Source organism: Spermophilus citellus, assembly GCF_964194105.1.
Source record: "Spermophilus citellus genome assembly, chromosome: 18".
NCBI classification, from domain to species: Eukaryota; Metazoa; Chordata; class Mammalia; order Rodentia; family Sciuridae; genus Spermophilus; species Spermophilus citellus.
The window spans coordinates 14,178,482-14,199,282 of NC_138200.1; the positions used below are offsets into that span (position 1 = coordinate 14,178,482).

At 47.2% G+C, this 20,801-nt stretch overlaps 2 protein-coding genes across 2 annotated transcripts in view; one reads left to right on the forward strand and one right to left on the reverse strand.

Moving 5' to 3' along the window:
- SPTBN4 (spectrin beta, non-erythrocytic 4) overlaps positions 1-1,102 on the reverse strand; it is a 74,464-nt gene extending 73,362 nt beyond the window's left edge. Inside the window, exon 1 of the mRNA XM_081275457.1 lies at positions 972-1,102. The gene's annotated coding sequence lies outside the window, so the exon portion shown is untranslated. The remainder of the gene's footprint in view (positions 1-971) is intronic.
- Positions 1,103-2,364: 1,262 nt separating this feature from the next.
- BLVRB (biliverdin reductase B) lies at positions 2,365-20,074 on the forward strand. Its single transcript, XM_081273826.1, has 5 exons — positions 2,365-2,621; positions 11,042-11,206; positions 11,349-11,438; positions 15,247-15,375; positions 19,829-20,074. Exons 1-5 carry the CDS (start codon positions 2,543-2,545, stop codon positions 19,984-19,986), a joined length of 621 nt encoding a protein of 206 aa, XP_081129952.1. The 5' UTR covers positions 2,365-2,542; the 3' UTR covers positions 19,987-20,074.
- Positions 20,075-20,801: the final 727 nt, after the last annotated feature.

Genomic DNA, 20,801 nt, shown 5'->3' on the forward strand with positions numbered 1-20,801 from the left:
CAGCCACGGCCTGGGTTGTGGTCAGTGTGGTAGAGATAATCCCTTTTGGTGGGCACACCAAAATCCATTGTTATTCTTCTCTTCTTCCATGGAAAGCTGTAAGTGGGGCACATGGCTACCCACCACCTGTGTGACCTTGGCCAAGTCACTTCCCCTCTCTGGACTTCAGTTTGTTAATCCGTGAAAATCCTAGGAGTGTTTGAAGATGAGTTAATGATAGAGGGAACATGGTACCTGGTACACAGCAAACCCTCAATACATGTTTCTTGCTGTTCCTTTCCCTTCCTGTGATGCTGGGAATGGAACCCAGGGCCCCACACATACTAGAAAAATGGCCTACCCCCAGCCCATTATTTCTCTCCAGTGTCTGATCACATTTTAGCAAGTCCAAGTGCCTGTTCTGGAGTCGGACAGAAATAGGTTCAATCCTGCTTTATTCTCGCTGTACTTTAACCTAGCCTCTCTGTGCCTCAGTTTCCTTCCGTGTTGAACGGTGGTCACAACTGTTTCCTCAGTGGTACTTGGGGATGGGCAGGCACTTGGCACTAGGTGAGCTTTCGGTCAGGCCGGGAGAGCAGCTCTGGCCTTGACGTGGTGGTTGAATGGAGAAAGGAGAGAAGGAGAAGGGGGAGGTGGGAAGGGCTGTCCTGCCGGCCTCAGCAAAGGCTGGCCCGGCGCAGGGCTTCGGGTGGGATCCGATGCTTTAACCCTTCCGCGCCTCTCTGTCGCCGCGGTCCTGTCACCGTGCCCGAGGAGGGGGGCCTGGGAAGGACCAGGCCCCAGGGAAGACCCACGCATGGCGCGGAGGCTGGGCTAGGCTGGGGATTAGGGACTCGTTCCGCCTTGGATCTCCTGCCTGCACCCATCAAGGGAGACCCCGGGAGCTCAGGCCGTGCCCAGGGCGCGGGGGAGGATGCTCAGGCAGGTGAGGAGGTTCTGGGGGAGGGGCCGTGGGCCCCAAAGCCGCTCACCTGAGCCCGCGGCCGCCGGTGCTGCTGTCCCCGCTGCTCGCTGCACCCGACAGCCTTCCCTATGGGCGTCCGCGGCCCGGCCCGGCCCGGCTCTGCTCTGCCCCGCCGGCCGGCCGCTCCGCCAGATCCGCATGCGCCGCCGCCGCCGCGCCTCCCCCCGCTCGCGCCGCCGCCGAGCTCCGCGCGCCCCCGGGACCCCCTCCCGCCGCGGGCCCCGGCGCCCCGGCCGCCTGCCGCACGGGTCCCCTCACTGGCACACGCCGGGCCTCGCGTTTATACACCGCTGCACTCAGAGAGGCAGAGGTAGCGTCACATACAGTCCACACTCCCACACTGCCACACACACGGGGTCACTTGCAACGTCACAAACACACTCTCCACATCCACACACAGTGTCACTCCCTCAGATGGAGTCACACAGGGTCAAACCTTCCAACTGTCACACGAAGTCACACACAGCGTTGCACACTATGACACACATGCACGATTCCACCACCACCAATGTGGTGGTACACACAACCATGCATGTCACACACGGTCGCACCTTCCCCAGGGGATCACAAATTGTTATATACTCACACGTTGTGCACGGCTTCACAATCACACAGTGTGGTGCAATTTTACACACGCAAACTTGTCACACCATTCAGACCCATGGGGTGACACATTCTGCACTGCTACACACTCACATCACACAGTTACAAGTCACGAATAGCATCCCAGCAACAGTAACACCCACAGCCATGTACTCAAATGGTAAGACACACACCCTTACTTGACACATGTGATGTCACACACCGTCACAATCTAATATTCTCACACTCTATTATAACTTACACAAATCTCACACCATATCACACAGGCTGACACACTGTCATCCACAGTGTCACCACAGATTACAGGGAGCATCAATGTTGACCACACGTGGATTCACAGTCACATTGTAACACAAGAATGACACAAGCTGTCATCCACAATCATGCTCTCCCTTGTGGTTACTTAAGGTCACGCGGGTGCATAGGCACTCATTACCCAGTGTCACACTCACACACCCACAGTGTCCTCCCTCACTTCTCCCTTTGTTTGTTGTAGGAGACCCTGAGCAGTAGTGCAAGTACCACCACTGCAGGCGAGTCCTGGGAGAACGGGCGTGAGCCAGGAAAGCCTGGTGGGCGTGGCTCATCGCTCCGCCCCTGCCCCCCGGCGGCTTGAGCGCGGAGGCGGGGCGCCGAGCGGCCCCCTCTCCTGACCCCGCCCACTTGCTCCCCTCCAAGCGGGCGGCGTTCCTCCAAGTATAAAGGGCGGTCTGAGAGGGTGGTGCTAGGCAGTAAAAAAAAAAAAAAAAAAAAAACTGCAAGTTGACTAGCTTTCCTCCCAGCGGAAGGCGTGGTCTGTTGCTTCCACCCGCCCACCCAATTGACTCGAGCCGGGTGCGGGGGACAGAGGCGGGCCCCTCCGAGCTGGCCCCGCCCCGTCCCTCCGACTGGGAAGGGCGGAAAGTGCCGCCCAGCAGTCATAGGGTTCCCGCGCGTCCAGAGTCTCAGGCCTTGCACATCCAGGACCCCCGAAGCATGGCTGTCAAGAAGATCGCGATCTTCGGCGCCACTGGCAGGACCGGGCTCACCACCATGGCGCAGGCGGTGCAAGCAGGCATGAGCCGGGGCGGGAGGGGGAGTCACAGGGTACACCCGGAGAGCACTAGGAAGAGACATCGTGGGGCTGGAGCCGGGCACAGGCTGGTTGGGGTCATCAGTGTCCCAACCAAGTGTGTGAAGCTTCAGGGAGCGAAACAAGTTTGGGGGTGCCGGGGCAGAAATGGGTGAAACTGTGATATTCAGTTTTATGTGAGTCCAAGGCATAGAAATGGGCTATGGGAGCCTAGGGGACTCCAGTGACAGTAAATCCAGAGCTCTTATGAAATGTGATTGTGGTTGTGGTTGTGATTGTCATTAGCACACCCAGAGAGGGTTTACTGAGTTAGCAAAGGCTTGCTGCCTAGCCGTGCCTTCTCGCTACATGAGTTAAATCCAGGCAGCCCTCATTTTGGAGGGGGAACTAGTATTCCCTGCCTCCCTTGACAGATGAGAAAACTGAGGCCCAGAAATTCTGCCCCAATACCACAGCCGGTGAGTGGCAGTGCTGGGATTTGAACCCAGTTCATAGGCGTAAGCACCAAAAATGTCCATGGGCTTTGGCTTGGACACCAGAGCTGGAAATAGGAAAGTTTAGGAGGCAGGTTGCTGTGAGCACCTAACAGGAAGAGGTCACAGAGACATGAGTGAGTCAGGACTTGTGAGCACTAGTCCTAGGTAAGTCACCAAAGGCTGAAAGTTCAGAGTTGCTCCAGAAGAGGGTGCAGGATCCTCGCGTCTTCTGCCTCTCCAGTCCAGAGTTTACCCTCTTCCGGCTGGGCCTGGGACTTCAAGATATAGAGCCCCACCCCTGCAAACATTGGTAACTCTGAAGATATTGACTATCTGCACGACCCAAAAGGGTGGAGGCCACCAGAATCCCAGCCCAGCCCTCCTTTGGGACTTTTCTGAAACAGTTCCTCATTAGGCAGGCTTCCCCCTCCACCCCCTCCCCCAACACCACCTTGTGAGGATCTTGACTTGTGGGAAGGGAGACCAGTGAAAACCCATTTGCTGATCAGCATTTCTAGGGTAGGCTGGGGAAGGAAGAGGGAGAAGTTGAGAAGTGCTGAGTCATCCCGAATATCTGGATTTCCATGTTTCCTTCACCTTTAATCCCCAATACCACTAGGGCCCGCTTGCCCACCCTGCTGGTCACGACTGGAAGTGCACCTAGGGGAATGAGAGTTGGAGTCTAGGGGCGACCCTGACCTAAAATTGAATTGAGATTTTATTTTCAGTGTAATTCAAGCAAGGTCAAGATTCCTGACAAGCACAAACTAGTGTCAGCCTGCCTACTTTCAGGAGGCCAACTCTGACACTAAACACCTGTGTGACCGTATGCTTTGTCATCTAGAACTGTGTGACTAGATTAACTGTGTGCCTAGATATCTATAAAGTGGGGATGAAATTAGTTGTACTTGCCTTGGGTCACTTACAATGATTAAAGTAGATACAATATGGGAAGTGCTTTGAACAGTAGCCATTGAGCAGTTGGTGATCAATAAATATCCTTTGGCTGATTCAGTTTCCGTTATAGCCTAGCTCTGAATTCTTTAGGCTCTGGGTCAGACTTGCTTATGTATAAAATTTTACCTTATCTACCTACTAGCTGTGTGGCCTTGGCCCAGTTACCTAAAAAATGGTGTTTCAGTTTCCCATCCTCAGAATAGGCATGATAATAGCTACTTTGTAGAATTGTAATCTGATGCTTGTCAAACTGTAGGTCATATAGGTTTTGAAATATATTAAGTTCCAACAGTATCAAAATGTATCACATATTGTTAGCTTTGTGAAAGTTTTGTTTTAATTATATATGTGTGCACTGGGTTAGGCAGTGAAATCCATTTTATACTAAAGATTGAGATCAAAAAGCTTTAAAGGGGCTTGACCTCTGGAATTTATTCTCATAATCAGGGGGAAAATATGTATGTCTATATACATGTATAAATATATGTACATGCAAATGTATATAATTATGCATGTTATGTTTAAAGAGAGAGTGATAAGGCAAAAGCAAAATGAGAAATCTGGGTCTTGAAACTTCTTTATAGGTCATTTATTTCAAAATAAAATTAACAGAAAAATGTAAATAAGGGAATGGATTTCTATATATATATTTTAAAGGCTTGGAAATAACTAATGAACACTCTTGGGTTTTTGGTGGAGAGTGGGGGGTACCTGAGGATTGAACTCAGGGACACTCCACCACTCAATCACATCTCCAGCCTCATTTTGTATTTATTTGGAGAAAGGGTCTCACTGAGTTGCTTAGGGCCTCACTGAGTTGCTGAGGCTGGCTTTGAACTCACCATCTTCCTGCCTCAGCCTCCCAAGCTGCTGGGATTACAGGCATGTGCCACCAAGCCTGGGTCTTGTTCTTTATAAAGGGTAAAATGTGTGAATCCATTCTATTTGATATGGTAGCTACTGGCCACATCTGGCCCTTTAAATTTAAATGTGAGTTATGAGGCTGAGACAGGAGGATCACAAGTCATGTTTTGAGATTCTGTAGTGAGATTCTGTCTCAAAATAAAATTAAACACTGGGTTGTGACTTAGTGATAGAGCACTCCTGGGTTCAATCCCCAGTACCACAGAATGAAAAGATATGTGTGAATTAAGTTATTAAGTTTTTAAAAATTGTATGGTGCTGGGGACTTAAAATTCTTTTTTTTTTAAATACCCCATTTATCTATTTATTCATAGAAGGAATGTAGCACAGCCCTTGGCATTTTAGGGGATCTTTATGAGTATTGCCACTCATCACTAATAATGTCAAAACCCACAGTGACCCTTATGCTGTGCCTGTGTTCAAAGTTCTCGCGATTGGGAGGACGTGTCTGGGTCTGTTTGGGTTTCTCTAACAAATACCTTAACTATGTGATCATAAACAACAGAAGTACATTTTGCACAGTTCTGGAGGCTGGAAATTCAATATCAAGGCCCTGCTGGTGCCTGATAAGGGCCAGCCGTCTGATAGCTGAGTCTTCGCATGGTGCAAGGGGCTTGCTAGCTCTCTGAGGTCTCTGATATGGGCATGATTCTAATTCATGAGAGCATAACCAACCTCCCAAGGCCCCCTTCTAATATCATCACCTTGGTGATCAGGTGCATTTTGGAGGAAAACACAAACATTCAGACTATAACAACATGTTTCTCAAAAAGATCTGTGCAGCTGGGAATGTTGGTACATACCTGTAATCCCAGTGACTGGGGAGGCTGAGGCAAGAGGATCACAAGTTATCACAAGTTCAAGGCCAGACTTTGCAACTCAGACAGGCCCTACATAATTCAGTGAGACCCTGTCAAACCCTGTCTCAAAATAAAAAGTAAGAAGAGCTGGGGATGTGGCTCAGAACACCCTTAAGTTCAATCCCCAATATAAAAAAAATAAAAATATAAATATAAAAGAGATACGCCCATCTGCAATGGTGACATGTGCCTGTAATCCTAGCAACCCAGGAGGCTGAGGCAGGAGGATCGAAAGTTTAAGGCCAGAGTCTGTAACTTAGCAAGACCCTGTCTCAAAATAAAAAGGGGATAGTGGTGTTATCTTAGTGGTAGAGTGCCCATCAATAAGTACTTTAAAAAATAAAAAGATATACGCACAACTTACTGTAACGGGGGTTCACTTGATACTTTGACTATATCCCTTATGGCTTTGAAACTTACTTTTTTTTTTTCCTCAGCTTTTTTCTCTCTGATCTTCTCCTCCCTGATCTTCTTTTCCCTGATCTCTTTCCTCTCTAATCTCATTTTCTCTGAATTACCTCTTTAAAAAAAACAAAAAAAAACCTGTTCCTGCTGATGGGCGGAATCACAACCTTTGGGACAGGAGTCCCCTCTGTTTCTCCTTTGCTGGCAAAGCCATAAACCGTCTTTTTTCTTCTCAAAACCATATCCTTGTTGTTGGATTGGCTTCAGAGCTTTTGGCAACATTACAAGGTTTCTATATTTCCTTATTTTGTGTGGTAATTAGGCAATGCCCACATTGGCTCCCGGCAAACCCCTGCTGCTCTCCTGTGTGTCATTCCTTTGTGAAAAGGGGGTCATGGAGGACGGGTTTGCTGGGTGGGGTGCTCTCATTTCAGAGACCAAGAAGTTGGGGTCTGATGGAGGAAGGGGCTGCAGGTTCCTCAGCCAGAAAGCGGTAGGGCCAGAGTTTGAACCTGGGTCCCTGAGATGATAAAGCCTGAGTTTTCCTGTTTGTAAAAGGTCAGGGCGGTGGCAGTGGACTCACAGGGCCCTTGGTTTACGGCAGGTCAGCAGAGGGGGAGCCATGACAGAGGAAGCACAAGTGGCTGGGGCACCTGGGGAAAGGGGGTGAAGGGTGTCCCAGCAGAGGGATGATGTGTGCAAAACCAGGAGGTGGGGTGGGGGTGGGGGAGCAGCAGGTTGTGTTTGAGGAACTGAAAGAAATGCAGTGGTTCCCTGGAGAGGAGGAAAGGTCGGATCCTGAGAGCCCTGAGGCCATCACAAGTCTCTGTTGTGGGCTTCAGGTCGGGTTGTGGGAGGCCCCTGAGCAGAGGCTCTTGGAGATGGCTGGAAAGTTGTGACTGCCATGTGGAATATGGTTGGGGGGAGCAGGCCAGGGCCCAGGAGCCTGAAGAAGACCCCGGAAAGGGCCAGGAACAAGACTCAGGGCTGGTCCAGGCCAAGGGGTAAAACTGTGGGATGATCAAAAGGCATGACAGCAAACAATCAGATGATGCTTATTTCAGTGTTCTGTGCTAAACTTTTGGTTAATTTTGTCTTGGTTTTGCTTTTGTAGATTTTTTTGTTTGTTTTAGTTTTGAGGTACCAGAGATTGAACCCAGGGGTGCTTAACCACTGAGCTGCATTCCCAGCCTTTATTTTTGTTTTGAGACAGGATCTTACTAAGCATTTTTTTTTTTTTTTTTTTTTTTTTTTGGGTGGTGCTGGGGATTGAACCCAGGGCCTTGTGCATGTGAGATGTGAGGCAAGCACTCTACCAACTGAGCTGTATCCCCAGCCCTCACAAAGTTGTTTAAGGCCTTGCTAAATTGTAGGCTGGCTTTGAATTTGTGATCCTCCTGCCTCAGCCTCCCAAATGGTTGGGATTACAGGCGTGTGCCACTGCACCCGGCACTTTTATATGTTTAACAGCACTATAGAGCTATAATTCACACACTATATAATCCACCCCTTTAAAATATACCATTCCGTGGTTCTCAGCATATTCAGAGTTGCGCAAGTATTCTCATAATCAGTTTAGAACATTTTGACACTGGGCACGATGGTGCACTCCTATAATCCCAGTGTCTCAGGAGGCTCAGGCAGGAGGATCGAAATTTCAAAGCCAGCCTCAGTAACTTAACAAGGCCCTAAGCAACTTAGCAAGACCCTGTCTCAAAATAAAAAATAAAAAGGGACAGGGATTGTGACTCAGTGGCAGAGTGCTTGCCTAGCACATGTGAGGCACTGGGTTCCATACTCAGCACCACATAAAAATAAGTAAATAAAAGAAAATAAAGTTATTATGTCCATGTAGTACTAAAAATATATTTTTAAAAAATTTTTTTAGCTATAGATGTACACAAACTTTTATTTATTTATTTTTATGTGGTGCTGAGGCTTGAACCCAGTGAGTCATAACCCCAGCCTCTACTACAATCCCCAGTACCAAAAAAAAAAAAAAAAGAACATTTTTGTCATCCCCAAAATAAACCCTATTTTCCAGCCCAATCCTTCTCCCAGCCCTAGGGAACCACTTCCCTGCTTCTGTTTTTATGAATTTGCTGTTCTAGACATTTAATATTAATGTAATCATATAATATTGGTTCTTTTTTTAATGTTTTATTTTGGATATTGATGAACCTTTATTTTATTCATTTATTTATATGCAGTGCTGAGAATCGAACCCAGTGCCTCACGCATGCTAGGCAAGAACTCTACCACTGAGCCATGACCCCAGCCCCATGATGTTGGTTCTTTGTGACTGTCTTCTCTCACTTGGGAAAAAAAAAAAATTTTTTTTCTCCAGGTGCATCTATGTTGAAGCATATCATTCATTTATGTTGCCCAGTGATACTGCATTCATCCATTAAGCAGTTGATAGATGTTAGGAATAATGCTACTATAAACATACATGTGCAAGTTTTTGTGTGAAAAGCATGTTTTCGTGACTCCTGGGCATACATCTGAGAATTCTGGGTCATATGGTACCGCTGGGTTTTATCTTTTGGAGACCTGCCAGGCAGATTGCCAAAGCAGCTGCACCCTTCTGTGTGGCCATCGGCAGCGCTTGAGGTTCATTTCCTCGCAGGATCGTGGGCGTTTATCTCTATATTCTCGCCATGCGAGTGCTGTGAAGTGATATCTCATTGTGGCTCTGATTATTTGCATTCCATGATGGCTAATGGGATTGAACCTATTTTCATGGGCTTGTTGGCCATTTGGGCATCTTATTCAAAGGATGTTGTGTATATTTTTAGTTGGGTCATTTATGTTTAACATTGTGTTATAAAAGTCCTTTTATATAAATGCAAGTCCCTTATCAGATAGGCTTACAAAATTTTTCTCCCGTTCTGTAGGTTGTATTTTTACTTTCTTACTTATAAAATTTTTTTTCTTGTTTGTTGATAGATCTTTATTTTATTTATTTATATGTGGTGCTGAGAATCGAACCCAGTGCCTCACACATGCCAGGCAAGTGCGCTACAGCTGAGCCCCAGTCCCAGCCCTTGATGGTTTCTTTTGAGGGATAAAAGGTTTTAATTTTGATAATTTGCAGTTTATCTGGTTTTGCATTTGTTGGTTGTGTTTTTGGTGTGGTGGTGTGTGCTTGTAATCCCAGCTACTCAAGAGACTGGGGCTGGTGGATCGCTTGAACCCAGGAGTTTGGAGCTAGCATGGACAGCTTAGTAAGACCTTGTCTCAAAGAGAGAAGAGAGAAGGGGAGGGAAGGAAGGAGGGAGGGAAAAAAGGAACAATTGTCTAGGGGCTGGGGCTGGGGCTCAGCAGAAGAGCACTCGCCTAGAATGAGTGGGGCCCTGGGTTCGATCCTCGGCACCACATAAACATAAAATTTAAAAAATAAAGGTATTGTGTCCAACTACAACTAAAAAAAATAAAATATTAAAAAGAAGAAGAAACAATTGTCTAATCCAAAGGAAGGGGCCTGGGACAAGATCTAGTCCTGAAGGGTGTGCCCCAAGACCCACTCCCTTCAGCTAGGTCCCATCTCCCCCAGTTTCTACCACCTCCCAATAATGCCATCAAATTATGAATCTATCCTTTTACAAGAGCAATCATGACAATCCCAGTGGCTCTCTAGGCAGAGGATTTTGAGTTCAAAGCCAGCCTCAGCAACTTAGCAAGACTCTGTTGCAAAATAAAATATGAAAAAGGGATGGGGGTGTGGCTCAGTGGTTAAGTGCCACTGGGTTCAATTCCTAGTACCAAAGGAAAAAAAAAAAAAAAAAAGAACAGTAAGCCCATTGTGGGGACCCTGCCCTCCTGGCCTCATCTAAACCCAATTGCCTCCCCAAAACCTTACCTTCAACATGAACTGGAGAGGTCACAAACGTTTAGAGATCATGACTAATCATTTTATTTTTAAAATATAACCATAACAATACACCCAAACATTAAGTTCCTTTGCCACTATTTAAAACAAAGGAAGAAATATGTTAATTATGAACTTTAAAAAGTGTGTGTGTGTGTGTGTGTGTGTGTGTGTGTGTGTGTGTTGGGGTCTAGGGAGACAGAGTTAGCCAAAATTCTTTTGGGAGGGGACATACTAAGGTGATATTCAAATTTTTTTTTTACATTGATCAATAATATGTTTATTACGACCCTTAAAATAGGATTTGATAATGTTTGGAATTTTTTCCAAATGATAAGATCAATTACAGTCCTGTAGAATGTCTTGTTTTGATCACGTACAGTACTGATTTGAATTCTTTGTTTAATTCTAATGTGTTATATATGACAGAATGCATTACAGATCACATTACACACATAGAGCACAATTTTTCATATGTCTGGTTGTGTAAAAAGTATGTTTACACCGTTCGTGTCTTCAGACATGTACATCAATGAGCACTAAAGGAAGGCTGGGCCTCCACAAGTGAGGCCAGGGTCTGGGTCCAGTCTCAACACTGGTCACTTTGGGGGCAGCATAGAGCAGTGCCCTGCCAGACATCAGCCCCTTCTGTGCTGGAGGGTAGCGGGTGTGGGGTTCGGGGAGCCTCTGGTGAAGACTGTTTGTATGTGGGCATGAAGGCATCGCCCACAACTAGCTGGACATCAACTGTGGATGAACCAGCAAAAATGTTTGAAGATCACTGCCCCAGAACAGGGCACCTGGGGGATGAACTTGGGGGCTCATGGCACCCTCCAGGGCCCAGCGCATGGAGCTCGAGTGCCAGCCCACAAGCCCACTGACCTGCCTCTCTGCTCCCTTTGCCCACAGGTTATGAGGTGACTGTGCTGGTTCGGGACACCTCCAGACTGCCATCGGAGGGGCCCCAGCCAAACCATGTGATAGTTGGTGACGTTCGTCAGGCAGCTGACGTGGACAAGACCGTAGCCGGGCAGGATGCTGTCATCGTGCTGCTGGGCACCGGCACTGATCTCAGTACTGAGCCCCCCCTCTGTCCACGGCCCCTTCCTGTACCTCGACCCCCGGCACCACTCCCGCCCCCAGCCCCACCCCTGCCACCTCTGCCACCACCGCCGCCGCCGCCCACCAGTGACAGCCACTCTCTGTCCCCTCTAAGGTCCCACTACAGTGATGTCCGAGGGCGCCCGGAACATTGTGGCGGCCATGAAGGCTCATGGAGTGGACAAGGTCGTGGCCTGCACCTCGGGTGGGTGGTGGGGTCACGGAGGGGGGGCTGAACTAGAGGGCGGGGACTGGACCGGCCCTCTGAAAGGTGACATTGAAGCTCTTCTAAGTTGCCATGCCTTTGCCTTGACCTTGCTGAGTGATGCTGTGGACACAGTGGTGACCCACACAGTCCTGGACGTTGCAGTCCAGATGGGAGAGAAGTGGTAAACTGTCATGGTCACACTGACATCCCAGAGGAACAGGGCGGGAGGGAGAAGGAACAGGCATAGGGTCAGGGCCAGACCAAGAGAAGCCTGAGGGAACTATGGGAGCCCAGGGAGATGGCCCAGGAAAGGTCGGGGGGAGCCTTGCAGAATGGCAGAGGATGGCTGCACACCAGCTCTCTGCCCCTGGACTCCCAGTTATGGAGGGATGGACCTTAAACGAATAGTTGTCCTAAGGGGTTGGGGATTTGGCTGAGTCCTTGCCTAGCATGCGTAGAGCCTGGGTTCTGTCCCCAACACCACAAAATAGTAATAATAATAATAACAACAACAACAATAATAGTTGTCCTGAGTAATAAAAAAAGGTTACAGGGTGCATAACAAGAACAATTAATGCTGAGACAGGAAGAGAATCACAAGTACAAGGCCAGCCTCAGCAACTTAGGGAGACCCTGTCTCAAAATACAAAACAATACAAAGGGCTGGGGATGTAGCTCCATGCTAAAGCACCCTGGGTTCAATCTCCAGCGCAAAAAAAAAAAAAAAAAAAAAAGAGCAATGAATGCTAGCAGTATTTATTGAGCACTTACTGGATGCTAGATGCTTAAGAGATAAAGCCACTTAATCTTTGCAAAACCCCTTTGGGTGCTTATACACAAAGTGGCACATAGTAGGTGCTTAGGAGATGCCAGCTATTGTTATTATCATCTCCCTGGCATAGCTCAGGAGCCAAGGCACAGGAAGGCCATCCGGCTGGATCACCTAAGTTCACACATCTGTGGCTGGCAGAGCAGGGAGAGGCACTTGGCTCCTGTCTCCACAGTCCACCCCCCTCACCTGTGTTTCGTCCCACAGATGGCCTCCTGGGAAAGGACGTGGCACAAGGGCAGGCTGTGTGGTGGGGGTAATGGTTCTCCAGGCAGCAGGGGCAGCAAGCCCAAAGCCCTGGCAGCCATGCCCAGCGGGAGGGCAGGAGGCAAAATCATTTATGGCTTTTTTTCCTTCAAGCTTTGAAATGGAGAAATAATCCCAGACCTGTAATTTTATAATGGTTTGCTCTTGATTTCTCTCTCTCTCTCTCTCTCTCTCTCTCTCCCCCTCCCCCTTTTCTTTGTGTTTGTGTGTCCCCGTGCCCACATGCACAGGCAACTTGAGATGAGGTCACATGATGTTGCCCAGACCAGTCTCGAACTCCTGGGCTCAAGTGACCTTCCAGCCTCAGCCTCCCAAATAGCTGGTACTACAAGCCCATGCCACCACATCTATCTTCCATATTTATTATTATTATAAATTTCTATTTTTGGTACTGGGGATTAAGCCCAGGGCTTCTCACATGCTAGTCAAAGTCTCTACTGAGCTATATCCTCCGCCCTTTATTTTATTTTACTTTAAGGCAGGATCTCACCAAATTGCACAAGCTGGCCTCAAACTTGCAATATTCCTACCTCAACCTACTGAGTAGCTGGAATTATTGATTCCATCATGATTACCATCATGCCTGGCATATAAAAAAATTCAAACAAAAAAAAAACCACAAAATAATAGAATGAATACTTATATTGCTGCCACGTCGATTCAAAAATTGCTGATATTGCCAGGCACAGTAGTGCACACCTGCAATCCCAGCAACTTGGGAGGCTGAAGCAGGAAGATCAAAAGTCCCAAGGCTAGCCTGGACAACTTAGCAAGATCGTATCTCAAAAGAAAATGTTATAAGGGTTAGGGATGTGGCTCCATGGTAGAATGCTTGCCTAGCATGTGTGAGGCCCTGGGTTCAATCCCTAGTACTGCCAAGAAAATTGTTAAAATTTATCATAATTGGCTTATCTGTGTACAAATAAATGTACACAAGTATTTTTGTTTTTCTTTTCCCAAACTATTTGGTGTGGAGTTACATGACCAGGAAGCCCTTCAGCAACTCCTAAGAAAGGGACTTTGTCTTCTAGAACACAATGCTGTTGTCACAGCCAAGTAAATCAACTCTAGGCCTCTTCTAGTCCCTAAATCTTAGAGTCAAATATTCCCTCCAGGTTCAAGTTTCATGATTAGAAAGACCCTTGTCCTCTTAGGAGCTGGAGTTAATCCATCACAGTTTGGGGAGAGTTGTTTTCTAAGGAGGTTTCTGAGAGGATTAGAAAGAAACCCAGGGTAAAAGACTGGACTTGTGATTGCTCCTTGGGAGAGGCTGTTCTCAATGCTGAATGAAGAGGGAGGCCCTTATGTGTGTGTGGCCTTGGGACTTGGTTTCCTCATCTGTAAAGAGGGACTCATGCTGTCCATGAACCAATGGGACAATCACAGCGACCAGTGACTGAGTTTTGCTCTGTGCCAGACCTCATCATAACCATTTGCATTAACTCCAACACTTTTTCTCTTTGGTCCTTGGAATGGAACCCAGGGCTTTGTGCATGCTAAGCACCTGCCCTGCTACTGAGCAGCGTCCCCAGCCCCAACTCAATCTTCTATCACCCCAGTTTACACATGAAGAAATAGGCAGCTGGCCAGCGGGAGACCGAGAACTTCAACTCAGACCGAACCGAGCTCTTAATCATCTTACCAAACTGCTCCTAAAGCATTTAGCTTGGGGGTGGCTTACACCTGTAATCCCATCAGCTCGGGAGGCTGAGGCACTGAGGCAGGAGGATCATGAGTTCAAAGCCAGCCATAGCAACTTAGTAAGACCCTGTCTCTAAATAAAATATAAAAAGGGCCTGAGGATGTGGGTCCGTGGTTGAGTGGCCCTGGATTTAATCCCCAGGACAAAGCAACAAACAAGCATTTAGCAGGGTTGGGACTTGGTTAGCATTTTATAAATGTGAGCCTCGGCTAGGCTATGGAATGCCTTCAAATATGTACTGAGCACCTACAGGGTTCCAGCCCTTCTAAGGGCTGGGAATGGGACAGTGAACATGCCAAAGTCCCTGTCTGTGGAACTAGCTTTCAAGGGAGGGAGGGAGGTAGTATATTAGGCCCAAGGGTGACTTTGGTGTGAAAGCTGGGAAGGACACCAGGGGGAAAAGAACCGGCAGAGTAAAGGGGGTGGTCGGTAGGGCGGGATTGCAATTTTAAATAGGCTGGTCAGGGAAAGTTGCTCTGAGAGTCAACCTTTAACCAAAGTGTGCAAGGAAAAGCAGGGAGAGGGAATCGCACTGGGGCAGAGGGACCAGCCGTCGCAAAGGCTGCCGGGTGGAGCGTGGCTGGCACAGGCCAACTGGAAGGGAAATGCTGGGCGGTGATGTCAGGGAGTCGATGGGGCCAGATCAGCTGGGGACTCTGGGCTGAACCTGTTGAGGACTTGGCTCTCACCCTGAGTGAGATCCACGGACAGGACCTGACTCAGGTGTTCGTTCATAGGCTCCCTTGGCTGGGAGGGATGGGAGTCAGGGACAAGGAGACCAGAGAAGAACGGGAGGTCACAGTGGATAGGACCAGGAGGGGTGGGGAGAGGTCAGATTTAGAATCACTGTGATCCGCAGTCTGCTCGTAGGTAGGGTTTGAGAGAGGTGGCTGAAGAGATCTCACCTTTGCAACTCACTGTAAGGCTGCAGTGAGCCACTGTAGCATTTTGTCCTGGCCCCAAGTCAAAACATCACAGGCTGACCCTGCCCTGTGTCTCCCCATCAGCCTTCCTGCTATGGGACCCAGCCAAGGTGCCCCCACGACTGCAGGACGTGACTGATGACCACATCCGGATGCACAAAGTGCTGCAGGAATCAGGCCTGAAATACGTGGCCGTGATGCCACCACACATAGGTGAGTGGAGCTGGGACCCAGCAGCCCTGTCACTGCCAGCTTGTTCCCATCTGCCCTCTGGAGAGATCTACAAGGCTTTCCTTGGCAATTGCACATCATGAAATTCCCAGTTCAGCTGGGTCTGGTGGCTCATGTCTGTATCCCAGTGACTTGGGAGGCTGAGGCAGGAGGATCTCAAGTTCAAAGCCAGCCTCAGTAATTTAGCAAGGCCCTAAGCAACTCAGTGAGACTCTGTCTCTAAATAAAATACAAAAAAAAAAAAAAAAAAGCTAGGGATATGATTCAGTGGTTGAATGCCCTTGAGTTCAGTCCCAGAACCCTGGGTTCAATCCCCGGTGCCAAAAAAAAAAAAAAAAAAAAAAGGAAGAAGAAAGAGAAATTCCATTTCATATCCAGGTGCCCCTCCAAAAAACAACAACAACAAAAAAGGCAAACATGCTTCCTACCCTTCCCTGTCTTCCCTGCTTTACTTAATCTCCATTCTTAATCTCCTGACATGCTGTTATCTCTGCTTAACAAGACATCTGAATGTAGAAATGTGAAACCACTACTATTGTTTATGGTGACTGTAACCCAGTACTGGGAGGTAACTAGGCTCAATGGGTGGCTCTTTCTTGGGAGTCTCAAGTAGTGCTGTGGTCATATGGTGGCTGGGCTTAGTGTCAAGTGGAAGGCTTCCTCATAGATATGTCTGCTGGTTGATGCAGACATCAGCTGGATATCTTCAGGTGGCCTCCCCATGTGGCCAGGGCTTCCTCACACCATGGTAGCTGGGTCCCCAAGGTGAGAGTCTCTGGCGGGGCCTTATGGAAGCTATATCATCTTTATGGCCTGGTATCAAAAGCCCCTTTAGTGCTACTTCCAATGCATGTTGTTGATTAGAAGCAAGTTATTGCACTTGCTCAGCATGCCCAAGACCCTAGGTTCAATCCGCAGCACCCAGGGCCAGAGGGTGGGTGACACACAAGTTATGAGGGCTGACCTAAATCAAGGAGATGGGACTTAAACTTACCACACATAGAAGATATATGCTTTCTTTATCTTATTGAGTATGTGTCTCCCTCACTGGAATGTCAGCTTTTGACAGCAGAGGGGTTTTTGTTTGTGGTACTGGGATGGAACCCAGGGCCTTGCACCTGTTGGGTCAGGTCTCTACCACTGACTACACCCCCCACCCAAAGTAGGGGTTTTATCTTGTTTGGATCACAGCTGTGTTCCTAATGCCTAATATAAAGCCTGGCATGTTGTAGGTGCTTAGTAGTTGTCAGATGAATTAATGTGGGGAAACACACTTGTGGTCATGTTATAGAGCATGTTGGTCAACTTTTCATCACTGTGACCAAATACCTGAGAAAAGCAATTGAAAGAAGGAAAGGTCTATTTTGGCTGAGGGTTTCAGAGATTTCAGTGCATGGTCCGCTGAATCCTTTATTTATATGCCTGTAAAGATGGCAGAGGAAAGCTGCTCAACTCATGACAGCCAGAAAGCGCGCGCACACACACACACACACAGAGAAAGAGAGAGAGAGAGAGAGAGAGAGAGAGAGAATGGGACTGGGGACAAATACAAATATATCCTTCCATCCAGGATGGTGGCACATACCTGTAAGCTTAACTACTCTGGAGGCTAACACAGGAGGTTCACAAGTTCAAGTACAGACTCAGCAACTTAGTGAGACCCTTTCTCAAAATAAAAATTAAAGGGGTGGGAAAGGTAGGTCAGCTCCTGGGTTTAATCCCTAGGAGCTAAAAAAAAAAAAAAAAAAGAAAGAAAGAAAGAAAGAAAAAGAAATAAACTAGACCCCTCCAGATCTTGTCCTAGTGACATCCTTCCTCCAAGTAGACCCCTCCCAAAATTTCTACCATCTCTCAGTAATGACATCAAATTATGAATCTAACAATGGATTAACCTCCTGATGGGGTTAGAGCCCTCAAGATCCAGTCACCTTCTCGAAGGCCCCACCTCAGCACACTGCTGCTCTAGGGACCAAGCCTTCAACATATGAGACTTTGGGGAACATTCCAGGCCCAAATCATAATGAGAAGGAAAAGGTAAAACACAACTGCACCTCTTTTTCCCTTCTCAGGTCTGGAACCCATTCTGAGAGCAGCAGAGTCAGGCCTAGGGAGAGGCTCATTCATTCAACAAATGCCTCTCACTTGTGAATGTGTGCCAGGTGGCAGATAAGTGCTGGTGATGTGGTCCCTGTTCTCATGAGGGAACATACATTTCTATCGGGGATAGATAAATAATGGAGAGAGAGACAGATGCATTTGTCAATTCCCGGCTCTATTATTCTACTTTTTAAAAAATTTAATATTTTTAGTTGTAGATGGACACAATACCTTTATTTTATTTATTTGTTTTTATGCGGTGCCGAGGATCAAAACCAAGTGCCTCATACCTGCCAGACAAGTGCTTTACCACTGAGCCACAACCCCAGCCTCTATTATTCTACTTCTTAACCTTGCTTGAAGTGACTACTCAGAGATCATGCCTGAAAAGTAGTTGACCCAGAGTAGTATATTTTAGGATGTTTTTCATGTGTGTTTGTAGATTTTGTTTTTCTGGTGTATGTGAAAACTTTTGAACCTCTAGAAATGTTGAAGGCATTAGAGATCCCTTCGTCTAGGTTTATTAGTTAATATATTGCCATGTCCTGAACCTCTCTCTCCATAAATATTTTCCCCTTAATATGTGTGTGTGTGGTATGTGTGTGTGTGTATGCATGTGTGTGTACATTTCTGAACTATTTGAGAGAAGTTTTCAGCCATGTCATACTTCACTCCTAATACCTCAACAGGCATCTCCCAAGAAGAAGGATATTTGTATAAGAACTGTTATCACACCTAAGGAAATGGACATTAACTCTTTTTTAAAAATATTTTTAGTTTTAGATGAACACAATGCCTTTATTTTATTTATGTATTTTTATGTGGTGCTGAGAATAGAACTCAGTACCTTAGGTGTGCTGAGCCACAACCCCAGCCCCCCACACACACATTAACTCTTACATCATTCATTATCCACCCCATTCTCAAATTTCTCCAGTTGTCAGAAAATATCTTTTCAACCTACCTCTTCTACCCCAAATCAAGATTCAGTTGCATTTCCCCTTTAATCTGAAACAATATCCCCTGCCCTTTAAAAACAACAACAACAACAACATTTTCCATAATATTAATCAAGCCAAGTATTATTTTTATTTTTATTTTTAAACATTTATTTGTTTGTTGTGGTACCTAGGTCAACAATGAGGTACATTTCCAGTCCTTTTTATTTTTTGAGACAGAATCTTGCTAAATTGCTGACTTCAGGCCTCAGACTTGCAATCCTTCTGCCTCAGCCTCCCGTGTAGCTGGGATTACTGCTGTATGCCACCGAGCCCAGCTCTCTCTCTCTATATTTTTTTTTTTTTGAGGTGGGATCTCACTATGTTGGTCTCCAATTCCTGGGCTCAAGAGATCCTCCCCTCTTGCCCTCCTGACTAGCTGGCACCACAGGCATGCATCATCACACCTGGCTCTTTTTAAATGTCCCATATTCTATATTTTTCTTTGATACAAATTAGACATTTTTGGCAGGAATGCCACATGGGTGAGTATGTGTTCCTTATTGCACATGATCTCAGGCTGCTCCTGCACAGGTGATATCACATATGATCCCTACATTTAGGTGGTTGCTGTCAGATACAATTTTTAATTATCATAGTGCAGCCACTAGATGCCTTCTCCAGAGTCAGGTTATGCCTGTCCACTGTCCCTACTAAGGAAGATCTAGTTGGGCCTGGTAGAGTGTTTCCTGGTATGCACAAGGTCCTGGATTCTATCCCCAGCACCGTAAAGAAAAAAGACCTAGTTGTACCTCTAGCATGGAACATACCGATTCATTGTCACAGAATGTGTCTCTTCTTCCAGGGCCTGGAAAACACAGAATCATACTTGAGACCTGACACTCAGTCCTCCCAGTGAGGTCCAGAGATAGGAAAGCACCCAGAATTGGGGGGATCCATAGCAAATCCAGCCTTTACCACTGGAGAGTGACACTTTGCACGCCTGAGAGGTGACTTCCTCTAAGGCTCAGCTGGCCCATTTGTAACCCTAGATCCTAGCCTGACCTCTGATTTTTCTCTTTCCTCCTAACATTGTCTCTTTAGTTGTTTGCTTTAGTTGCCTTTTTCTAATGCATGTCTGTCTGCTGGGGACAGAGATTCTCATCAGTTTTGTCCCCTACTGGGTACACTGCACTGGTGCATAATAGGAAAGAAACAAGGAGTTGTTGAACAGATGAAGCAAACGGTACAGATAAGCGCCTGCACATGGGAAGTCCCTCTGGGCTGTTGTGCTACCTGGGCAGGGCACAGGTGGCACTGGCAAAGCTTTTGTAGTCATCATGCGCTGGGGGTGGGAAAGGACATTGGCTTCAGCCATCCTTTCTGTCTTTACCTCACAGGGGACCAGCCGATAACTGGGGCCTACACAGTGACTCTGGATGGACGAGGACCCTCAAGGGTCATCTCCAAACATGACCTGGGCCACTTCATGCTGCGCTGCCTCACTACTGATGAGTATGATGGGCACAGCACCTATCCCTCCCACCAGTACGAGTAGGACCCTGTCCCCATCCAGGAGGACGGCATTCTGGGATATGAGACACAAAGAAAGGAACAATAAAATTTGAGCCAAGAGCTTGAAATTATTCAGACAACCTGACAATGGGACTCTCTCTGCCTGTGAGAATTTCAGTGTCTCTGTGTACAATGTTCTAGGTACTCATTCATTCATTTGTTCAGTAAGAGTTGATCAAGTCCCTTCTCTGTGCCCAGCCCCTGTGCACAGAGGAGGTAGCTAGGACCCCTGCTCTCTCTACTGCCATGTATCTCATAGTGCAGTGAGAAAGACAGCCCTGCCACTGGCAGTGACAACCCAGAATGGTCAGAGCTCTGATGCATAAAGTACATGGAACAGTGGCATCCCTAAGGGGGTACCTGACCCAGCTTATAGAGCAAGAAAGGTTTTGTGGAAAAGGGATATACGTTCAACCTGAGACCTGGTTTGATAAGACTAATCCAAGAGAAGATTCTAGGGCAGAAGAAATAATAGGAGCAAAGGCCAGGAGGCCAGAAGGCACATAGCTTCTTTGAAGAGTTAAAATTTGTCCCCGACAGTTAATGATACTGCTGCTCTGAGGTGAAAAGGTCAGATACAAGAAGCTGGATCATGGGGGCTAAACTGTGCAAAGTCATTGTAAAAAGTTTGAGCTTTATTCTGAGGTTTCATGCTGGAAAGGGGTGGGGACAGTGAGGTGTGTGTTTTTTAAGGCTTTCTTTGGCTACTGTTTGGAGGTGGATCTGTAGGAGGGGGACAGCCTTGGAGGCTGGGAGAGCTGAACCAAAGCAGGGGCCTTGGGGAGGACAGAGAAGGTG